Source organism: Monopterus albus, unplaced genomic scaffold (genome assembly GCF_001952655.1).
Source record: "Monopterus albus unplaced genomic scaffold, M_albus_1.0 scaffold20.1, whole genome shotgun sequence".
Classification (NCBI taxonomy): Eukaryota; Metazoa; Chordata; class Actinopteri; order Synbranchiformes; family Synbranchidae; genus Monopterus; species Monopterus albus.
The window spans coordinates 2,974,551-2,985,291 of NW_018127900.1; the positions used below are offsets into that span (position 1 = coordinate 2,974,551).

The 10,741-nt window shown below is 41.7% G+C and overlaps 2 protein-coding genes across 4 annotated transcripts in view; both read left to right on the plus strand.

The window, feature by feature from the left end:
- Positions 1-8,108, plus strand: part of septin5a (septin 5a) — a 15,537-nt gene extending 7,429 nt beyond the window's left edge. For 2 of the 3 annotated variants that reach the window (XM_020593808.1, XM_020593810.1), the window contains exons 3-12: positions 3,475-3,565; positions 3,685-3,771; positions 4,489-4,612; positions 4,718-4,852; positions 5,230-5,347; positions 5,435-5,536; positions 6,089-6,185; positions 6,280-6,415; positions 6,556-6,658; positions 6,911-8,108. In XM_020593808.1, coding sequence (XP_020449464.1) covers positions 3,475-3,565; positions 3,685-3,771; positions 4,489-4,612; positions 4,718-4,852; positions 5,230-5,347; positions 5,435-5,536; positions 6,089-6,185; positions 6,280-6,415; positions 6,556-6,658; positions 6,911-6,973 — 1,056 coding nt within the window. In that variant the 3' untranslated portion in view covers positions 6,974-8,108. Of the gene's footprint in view, positions 1-2,965; positions 3,193-3,474; positions 3,566-3,684; positions 3,772-4,488; positions 4,613-4,717; positions 4,853-5,229; positions 5,348-5,434; positions 5,537-6,088; positions 6,186-6,279; positions 6,416-6,555; positions 6,659-6,910 lie in introns of those variants that run through there. The other variant, XM_020593809.1, reaches the window with a different exon arrangement.
- A 101-nt stretch (positions 8,109-8,209) lies between these two features.
- On the plus strand, positions 8,210-10,712 carry gp1bb (glycoprotein Ib platelet subunit beta). Its single transcript, XM_020593811.1, has 2 exons — positions 8,210-8,759; positions 9,880-10,712. The coding sequence occupies exon 2, from the start codon at positions 9,892-9,894 to the stop codon at positions 10,513-10,515; it is 624 nt and encodes a 207-aa protein (XP_020449467.1). The 5' UTR covers positions 8,210-8,759; positions 9,880-9,891; the 3' UTR covers positions 10,516-10,712.
- The last annotated feature ends 29 nt before the right edge of the window (positions 10,713-10,741 follow it).

Genomic DNA, 10,741 nt, shown 5'->3' on the forward strand with positions numbered 1-10,741 from the left:
CCACTAACACGCTCTTTCATGTCTGTCTCTCTACAGTGACCATCTAGCATGTCTACTAATGTTTGCATCAGCACCAGGGTTTTTTTTTTTAAATAAATCCTTCAGAAGAAATCAGAAACATGAATCTTAAGTCTCTGTCCTCTGTCTCCCTCCCGTGGTGTGGAGCAGGACTGTAACATCCCGTACGTGGCATCACCACAGGGCGTGCCTACTTGGGCAAAGAAGAGTTCAGCTTCTTTTATTTCAGAGGTCTGAAGTTCTGCTGCCCACAACATTCACGAGTCGGACACACCCACACATACACACACCACTGTCACATCTGGAAGCATTCAAGTTCAACGTACGTCGTTCACCTCTACACACATGCACACAGACGCACATATAGTCCTGGAGTAACCATAGGAGACGGCTTCATGGCTGATCTCGATCTAGATCAGTGCTTCCTAGTCTTTTGTGAACCTACACAGCCCTTCACATCCACTCAGATATAGACACATTTTCAGCTAAATATTACTAAACAATTATTCATATTCTATTCTATGTTGAGAGTCTGCTTTCAGTATGTAATCAAAGAATGTTTGGCAAATTGAAATTAATAAATGAAATTGGAAAAAATGTGACCAATATTTCACCAAAGAGCAACGATTTAAAAAAAACACTACAAATGTGTGTGTATCATCTCAGAAGCCGTCAGATTTATCTTGTGACCCTTTGGAGAATCCTGGTTTAGGAACTCATTTAATTTTATAGAAAAACAACCTAAAACCTGAACAGCTACAACTGTAAAATGCTGCTTAATAATTGATGCATCAGATATTAACAATCAGGTGATAGTATTTCACTCACAGGAAATGAGTACTTTAATTTTATTTCATTAAGTACATGTTTATATTGATCCTTGTGGCATGATTTTTATGTTTACATTGTATTATTGATCATTTTCCTGAGTATTTCTACTACCATTGATTGTTTACCTAATTTTTTTTAAAGTGGTGAATTGGAGTAAAAATCAAACCCTTGGCACTCACTGTGAACCTCTAGACGATGCTCAGCAGCCTCTGTTCAACACACCCACACTAAACATATGGATTGACAGGTTAATTTACCAGGTAATCTGATAATCTCATCCACAGGCCTGCACTTGCAGCATTTGTCTGTTGCTTAATCTGAGCCGTGCTGCAGCTTTTATCCCCGTCAAGTTCAAACAAGTTCTTGTTGTTTCACATCTTTAAACAGTGAGGTCTGCTCCTTTCTTCTGCATCTCTGTGGGCTGCTGCTCAGAGTTTTATTTTTCAGCTGTTGAAGCTGGGGAGGGAATACGGGCTGAATGAATGAGTTTCTTTTAGACCTTCGCTTCTTCTATCCCTGCCTTGTTTCCTCCCTCAAACTGCCACCTCTCTCTCACTCCATCTCTCTGTTTCTTTCACTCTCAGTCAGACATCTGCTGTACCTGTCTGAACAGGGAGAGTCAGATTGCTGCCGGGCAGAGGAGAGAGAAAGAGGGCAGGGAAAAGAAAACAAAGAGAATCAAGTGAAGGAAAGTAGGAGGAACAAAGGCACATTTTAAGAGCACAAAAAGGACAGAGGAGTGTTAGAGACAATTTGGGAATAGACAGAGAGTCAAAGACAAATTTGTCAAGGCCCCAGGGCTTCAAATTTGCTTTCTCCCCTTTTCTGCTGGGCTGTTTTTTAACTTGCTGGGACCCGTGGCTATTTTGGTCTGTCGGAGCGGTTAGGATGGATGCCATCATGCTGCAAGAAAAACTCGTGGAGCGGCTGCTGTGCCCACGAGTGAGGACAGCCAGACAGAAGGTAAAGAGCTGGATATATAGGAAGAAACATGCAGAACGGGCAAAATTTCAAAATAAAAGGGCAGACATGGAGTTCCACATGAGTTTAGAAATGCAAAAATGAGAAGCCATCACACCTGTAGACTTGGTGCCAGCATGTTTTTATTGTTCTACATAGTGACAGGTTTACTGCTGAGATGATTTGTCTCTTCCCCAAGCCATTATGATTACTTTTATGATTTATGGGCAGCTTTCAACATCTTCACTCTCGGGCACTTTGGCAAGCGTCTGCTATACACTGATTACACCACCTGTGTGTGTGTGTGTGTGTGTGTGTGTGTGTGTGTGTGTGAGAGAGAGAGAGAATGTGTTTTTATAAATGCAATCCTGACCCCAGGGGGATTTCAGAAATGCCTTTGACAAGTTATGACAGCGTAGAAGGACGCTGACTGTGTGTTTGGCTCCTGTGTTTGCACAGTGGGAAAAAGAGCTTTTCAGGTCTGTTGAATGCAGCTTCTGTTTGTGTGTGGGCGCTCCCTGCGGGCCCTTCAGTGTGTACACATGTCAGCATGTAGTACTGCAGTGTAAAGATGGCTTTCTGTCAGATGCAGCAGAAATAAACCTGCAGGACATGTTGGGATGCTGGTGTCCTGTTGTTCCCTTTGTGTGTTTCTCAGAGCGACTCAGTGGAAAGTCTGGTTATTTACTGGTTATTCTCAGCTTCTCAAAGAGGAATACTGTGCACTTGTCTTTCTGTGCACCCCATCTGTCTGTTGTGGTCATTTTATTGCATCAGAAGCTGCCAGATTAATTTTGCCTTCACAATAAAAGTTCTCACAGCACTCTTACAGTTTAGTGTCTGCTTCTGTTTTTAACATGTTGGTTTTTGATGTATGTTTGTAGAGTTGAAACTGTTTTCCAGTTAGGCATGTGGCAGAAAATTTATTGGCCACTTCTTCGATCACTAGCTGACTGCTTAAAGGTGCATTAATGAAGATTTTTACTCATTATCTGATAACTCAAGTGAGAATGGGACAGCATGTCTCTATGTCATACTACTCCCCTCCAAGATATTATTCCAGCTTCTTTACTCTGTTGTCAAAATCATGTCCGTAAATTAGCCCCGCCTGCCACCTAGAGAAGGCTATAAGGAGCGCTTTTCAAACTGCAATAGTCATTTCAAAAAGCCAGGCATGGAGGAGATCTTAGCTGCTAAAAGCCTGAAACAGTGGCTGCCAGGCTGAAAAGTGCACATTTTTTTGCACAGAGAGAGTGGGACAAAGAGCAAAAACATCAGTTGGGCTTTTTTTAGAGGGCGAGCGTTAAGATGATTCCAGTTTTATTAAGATGTGGCATTTTTTTCTTCTGGATGCATTAGCATCTAAAGCTCGTGTTTATTATGGTAACGTTAGCGACCTGGCATTGTCGTGGTTTTGCCTTAGTATTGTATTGTGCATTAATATCGCAGCTGGTAACAGTGGAGCTACAGTAGTTTTTGTGACTTTGCAGACTCCTGGGTAGCCTGTGAATTACACCTAGGAGATAAAAAAAAATTAGACTGCTGTGTAAGAATTGTCAGAAAAATTGCTAATAAAAGCCTTGCATCAATGCCTTTCTTCTCTTTCCTTCACACGCAAGTCATTTTTACTAAACCTCTTTTTGTTTGTCTTTTTTTCTGTCCCAGGAGAAACAGTATGTGGGTTTTGCAACTCTGCCCAACCAGGTCCACAGGAAGTCTGTGAAGAAAGGCTTCGACTTTACGCTGATGGTGGCAGGTCAGTTTGAAACAAAAAGCTTGCTTGAATTATGCACATTGGAAATTTATTAGGCACACCTAGTTAATTCTAAAGGTGTTGTTAGATATACACATACTGTATGTCTGTCTGTGCTGCAGGAGAGTCTGGTATGGGTAAATCCACCCTGGTCAACAGCCTGTTTCTCACAGACCTCTACAAAGACAGGAAGTTGCTGAATGCTGAGGGTGAGTCTTCATGCTTTTTCGATCTCTCTTTATCAGTCACAGTGCGTCCACTGCTTTGTGGATATTTATTGCACAGCTCTGAGATCTGTTGTTTATGGGACATAGCCCACCGTATGTTTTACATTTCATTGTGTCACACATCTATTTGGTGTTCAGAACCAGCATAGCATAAATAAAGCACATACAGTAGAAACAGTAAACAGTCATGTCATAGGGTGCTCAGACTTGTATATATAATCTCCTATTCATTTGTTCATATTAAATAGTTCAGATAGTTTCATAGATTATTACTGTTCTTTCAAAAGGACAGGTCCTGTTTTCCATTAAATAAATTATCTATTCATTGCTTTTCCCCTTGAGGATTTGATTTGCACCAAATATCTTACAATTGCTTTTTTGCTTGTCATTTGATTTCTAACTGATTAACTGGCAACTTATTGCGCTGTTGAAAATCCTGATGCAGACTTTGGTTTAAGAGCTTTTAAATTACTTTGAGTTCAGAGTAAAATCTCTTAACTCAGTATTTAATGTCAAATGATTATCTGGCAACTGTATAAATGCATTAAAGTGTTCGTATGTCATTATTATAAAAGGCAATCAAAACTGAATTACACCATCAGGGCTGCTCTGTTGTACATTATCCCTCATTTGCTGTCTCAACTCCTTCCCTCCATGTCACTCACTTTCTTCCACTTTCTCCATGTCGCTGTTTTTCAGAGCGTATTAACCAAACTGTAGAGATCATCAAACACACTGTAGACATTGAGGAGAAAGGAGTCAAGCTCAAGCTGACCATCGTAGACACGCCGGGGTTCGGAGACGCGGTCAACAACAACGAGTGGTGAGCTGGAAGATCTGCGGGTCTGACGTGTGCCTGACTCAGCCTGATTGCTCAAATTCACAGTGCCTGGAGGAGCTGCTAATGTAGTGTGTGTGTGTGCTCTAGCTGGAAGCCAATCACAGACTACATAGATCAGCAGTTTGAGCAGTACTTCAGGGATGAGAGCGGGCTGAACAGAAAGAACATTCAGGACAACAGAGTCCACTGCTGCCTCTACTTCATCCCTCCATTTGGGCATGGGTAATAACACAGACTCACATACACACACACACGTGCTTGTTTGCAGCTCTCATGGGACCTTTACATTGACTTACATTCATCCCCTAGCTCACTACCAAAACCTTAACCATTGCAGCTAAATCCCTAACCTAAACCTCATTCCCTCAGTCTTTAACAGCCTTTGAAGTTTTGGGGACAAGCCCAAAATATCCTCACAATAATGGTACTGAAATAAAATGTGTCCACACAACTATAGAAAAACATATACCAACCCACAAACAGAGGAATACAGTTTGAGGTCAATGACGATGGCGACAGATGCTTGGAGAATCATCAACTCTTGTGATTTGACTTCAGTAACGTCCTTCTCTTTGCCGACTCTGGATTTTTCTCCACAGACTGCGACCGGTGGATGTCGAGTTCATGAAGGCTCTGCATGAAAAAGTGAACATAATTCCACTCATTGCAAAAGCCGACTGCCTCACGCCCAACGAGATAAAGAAGCTCAAAGACCGAGTGAGTCCTGGGCCTGCAGCTGCACAGTGAATTCACCATAACGTTTATTCTGATTGTTTTTTTTTGTGTGTGAATGTGCATGTGTAGATACGAGAGGAAATAGACAAGTTTGGGATCAAAGTGTACCAGTTCCCTGAATGTGACTCCGATGAGGATGAAGAGTTTAAACAACTTGATAAAGAGCTGAAGGTGAGCCCGTCTGGATAATTTATTACTTATTATATAAATAAAAGTATGCAAATTCAAATCAATGCAGAATAATAACAGTCTGCAGTTATAGGCAGCTGCCTCCTTACACCTTCAGATGTTACTCTACTGCGAAGATTTTAGAGGCCAATATACTTTGGCTCTTTGAGGAAGTGTTATGTTTGGTTTGAAATAAATGTAGCTTCAGTTTCAAATGAACTATATCTTAACATTTGTGAAGGTGAACATGTTTACATGTGTTATTAATGGCCTCAGTCGCAGACAGGGCAGAAAGTCTCACTGTCACAGCCTCTTTCTGGCTGCATGTGCCTGATTTTTCTCCAGGAGCTCTCTGTCTTTTGCCTGTCTTTTCCGTCTTGTCACCATGAATTCTGCAAAGGTGGAGATCAGTGCACACTTCAGAAAAGCTTCTACTGTAAAGTGTTGGAAGTGGAGTGTTGCCCAATGCTGAGATTCTTGCTGCTCAGTGTCCTTTTGTGAATGTGTATAAAAAAAATTAAAAAAAACATCCCACCCTCATTGTCTCTGATGTAGGAGTGCACCCCGTTCGCTGTGATTGGCAGTAACACAGTGGTGGAGGCTCGAGGGCAGAGAGTGAGAGGAAGACTGTACCCCTGGGGTATTGTGGAAGGTATGGTCATGCCTCGTATATCGGTGAACTCTCATCAGCCTGTATGAAAATTTAAACACCTTTTGTGTATTAATTTCACATTTTTTTTGCTCAGTGGAGAACCAGTCACACTGTGACTTTGTGAAGCTGAGGAACATGCTGATCCGTTCGCACATGCACGACCTCAAAGATGTCACCTGCGACGTCCACTATGAGAACTACAGAGCACAGTGTATACAGGAGATGACCAGGTACATGAGAGCAAACGAGTCTAGTGAGAAATGAGAATGTGTGAGAGGGTCAGATGTTTCATAAACATCTTAAATAACTACTGATGTTTGATTTGTCTCTTTCACTTTATATTCACCCCATTTTCTTCTTCTTCTATAAGTAAACTGGCTCAGGACAACCGCATGGAGAGTCCTCTCCCCATCCTGCCACTGTCCACTCCAGATGTGGACACTGAGAAGTTGATCAAAATGAAAGACGAGGAGGTATGAAGCAACACGAGTGTCTTGTTCTTTTAGAATATGGGTTTGTAATTGTTTATGAATGTATCTTATCTTAGTCACATGTCATGCATCTGATACAACATACAAAAATGCCAGATGTAATAAGGTTTAGTCTGCGGTCTAAATTCTTCATCCGTGACTCCATTTGAAACACTGTTAACTCTCAAAAACATCTGTTCCAGTCGGGATTTTATGCAAAAGTTTAACCCTCCAAACATTCCTCTCTGCCTGCAGCTGAAGAGGATGCAAGAGATGCTGAATAAGATGCAGCAGCAGATGCACGAGAAAGACCAGTGATGTCTCCCAGAGCGGAAATGGGTTGCGGCACCACCTGCTGTTTCTCTACTGAATGACAGTGAGACCTTCAGACATTGAAAATGGATATCATTCATTAGTGGCAACTCTGGCTGTACATTTATCTTCAGTTTGGTGCTTTGTATAGTTTGTCTGCCTGGAGGGTTGTTTTGTCAGTTCTCTGAAACTATCTGTTCGCCCACTGTGAGCCCCCATTGTGGTTTAACGGTTTTAACATATATAATATAAATGCATAATTTAAATTACTACTCAGTGTATCTAATTTATAAATGCAATGCTAAACCTTTTGGATATTTTGTCAGGGTACAGACATCTGTGCTACAAGATGTTTTATAAAGAAATTGAGGTTGTTGATGTTTAGATCTGAACATGGGTATTGTTTTTTATTACATGTTTGGCTGTGTGTGTGTGTGTGTGTGCGTGTGTGTTTGGATATGTGAGTGTATGTATTTCATGCAGTTTCTTTTGATATCATCTGGTATCCGTCCATGAAACTTCCCTTTGTCCTTGAAAAGGCACCACAGTGACTTTACATTATAATTAAAATCCAACTCTTGCTCTTTTTTATTTGCTGTCCAATACTCATAAATGCCTTCATGTGACATTTTAAACATATGGCAAGTAGAAATAACCTCTCCCAACATTTGATATGTGTTGGCTGAGCTGAAAATGCACTTATTGCCAGTAGTTAACTGTGAATGGGCAGCTGTTGACATAATGAGAGGGTTGGTGCATGTGCAAGCACGCTGCTGTTACTCATATCTGCTAAATGCTGTGGGCCTACTTTGAATGGTTCATAGCTGATTCCCTGTGCTTGTATTAAAATGCTTTATGAGCTACAGTTTGCTTTGTTGCTATTGTAGGATGGTAAAAGTAGTTAAATAACAAGGAGCAAGTTTACAGTTTATGCTTATTTTTTAAATTCTGTTTCTTGGAAGCGAGTTATGCCATTGAAGATGTGCATTCCACGAGTGAGTTAATGTTGTGTGTGTGTGTGTGTGTGTGTGCGTGTGCGTGCTGATCCTGAGGAGCAGTACATATTTTGCCTAAAGGCTGTGAGCTCAGCCTGTGCCCCGTTTCTATAAAGGTGTGACAAATAAACTCTTGTTTCTCGTCAGTCTGGCTTCACACACTTGTTTCTGTGAAGACAATGAAGTTGTTAGTTATCGTAAATTCCAGTGGGAACACCACAACATCCTCTGTCACTTCCGGAGTCTGAAGAGCCTAGCTGGAGCTGCAGCACAAACGTTATCATCCGATTCATGTTTATCTCCTGCAGTCGTTCTTCCTCTGCACTGACCACAGCATCTTTACCCTGTCGGTCAGAGCAGACACAAGCCAATGTGACATTAGTATGAACAATAGTGGAAACTAACTAATTACCTTTACTCAAGTTCTGCGTTATACACACAAATTCAAATCCAATCTACTTTGGTTTGACTGAAAGACTTTAATTAATTGGAAGTGTACCAGATCAACACCGTCTCTATTCTACTTTTACTTAGTACCATATTACTATTTTCTCTCATAAAGCATTCTAGAAAGTTGTTGGGACATTAGGGACCCATAAAGAGCTACTGAGATGCTTTCCATTTCTTGTTAAAAGTTTGTACTCATTTGTTTGTAATGCACATGCGTGTGCACAGACATCTGTGTGTTCAGCAGTGGTCTTTATCAGTGAGTGCCAGCTGGCAGTAACACACACACACTCCGTCTCAGAGTGATCGTAAAGAACACAGTCCTCTCCTGACAACAGGCAGCACTGAAGGTAAACGACTCTGCTCAAGACTATTTTGTTGTTAGCTTTCAAAATATTACTGACATTAAAACAGGGTAAATCAATGACCTCATTTCTTGCTCTCAAAATATCCCATCAAGTTGGTGTGTGAAGTTCAGTTTGACATAATCCCTATTTTCTGTTTTAAGAGCATATAAGATGCTTGAAAATGCAAAATGTTGTACTTTTAAAAATATATCAAAACAAAAATCAGAATATGGTATCTGTGTTTTGTGTCATTGGCTGTAGATTACATGGACCTGGCCAATATGTTGGCCACTACCATGTTCAAATTGCAGAGAAGAGGGTTTTTTTGTGTGTGGTAGTTTAGTAAATTGTATAATTTAAGTACTGAGCTAGTGGTGATCTAGTAACTGCCTATTTAATGGTATGAAATTGGTATGAAAGTCGGTATACATATTATGATTAAGACACTGCCAAAAGAGGTATGGTGGTATACAGAACCAGTACACTATTTGTACATTTCACAGTGTAGGGTGGCAAGAACTGTTTTCCAACCTACACACTCTAATGTGGAGTGAGTCCCGTCCACTACCACAACACCACAGTGTCTAGTAACAACAAGCCACAGAGCCGAATCAGCACCTCTCTGACATAAAGTTAAAAATTGTAGTTTGACAAAGATGTTAATTACTACAGGTCTCTTGCTGGACTGCAATATTTTCTGTTTTCTACTTAGATTCAAACAGTTCTTGAAAACCATGTAATTACATACATAAGAAGATTTATTTTTAATCTCCACAATGAAGATCAGTGTGTAGAGAATACAAGCCAGCCATCAGTTTTGAATAAAAGGGTTTATGTTTGTCCAAATTGTGGCTATGTTTTTACAAATTCGAATGTTGTGCTAGTGTTTGTGTTTACATTAAGATGAGCAATCTTTGTTGAGACCTTAAATCAACAGTAGCTTATACAGTCAAAAGCCTGACAGCAAATGTGGCAGTAGTTGCTGTAACGATAGTGTTCCTACACCATAGTAGGGTATCTGCTAAAAACAGTGACTTCAGCCATCAAGAGATTCAAAGAGCAGTGGCTGCTCATGGTGTCCTCCCCTTCCATAAATCTCTTCTCTCCTTGCCTCCCCTCTCAGTGACTGGTAACCATGAAGGGGCTTCTGCTCCTGTGTCTGCTCCTCTTGATTGGAGGTCAAAGGTCATCAGCTTGCCCCCACCTCTGCTCCTGTCATGGCGGTAAAGTAGATTGCAGCAGCAGGTTTCTCACTGTCTCCTTGCTACCCACCAGTTTCCCTGGTGGGACCACCGAGCTCCACCTCCACAACAACCAGCTGACCACCCTCCCTAATGGGTTCCTGGATGATCTGATCTCCCTCCGCTCAGTCACTCTTCATGGTAACCCCTGGGCGTGTGACTGTGGCATCCTCTACCTGCGAGCCTGGATCCTGCATCAACCCACCAGCCTTATATCACACCTGGGCATCAACTGCAGTTCCCCTCCCGGCCTGAGGGGGCGGCTTGTGGTGTACTTAACCGAGGAGGAGGTCCTGGAGACCTGCCACTACTGGTACTGTGACCTGGCTTTGGCTTCGCAGGTGTGTCTCTTTGTGTTTGTGGTGGTGCAGGCAGCTCTGCTGGTGGCTCTCATTGTGTTCCTCAGGAGGTTCGAGAGCCTGTCCAAAAAGGCACGGAGAACCACAGAGGAGAGCTTCACGGCCAGGGAGGGTCTGAGGGAGAACGAGTACAGTCCTTTAAAGGACAGCAGCAACTGAGAGGGAGCTATGATGTGTTTGACAACAAAAGAAGAGAAAGATCTGTTTGTGCTCTGGAGAGAAATGGTCAGTCACATGCTTTTGTGTCTCAGACTATAATTCATCTTTTGCACAAACAGGAGACAAGTTAAAGGAAAAACCTGAATAAATGAGTGGAGAAACAAACCCAGATGTTCTCATGCAGGGTACAAGTGGTACAATTCACACCTTACTAAGACATTTTATG

Coding starts and splice junctions, on each gene's coding strand:
- gp1bb (XM_020593811.1), top strand. CDS start 9,892: ATGAAGGGGCTTCTGCTCCTGTGTCTGCTCCTCTTGATTGGAGGTCAA.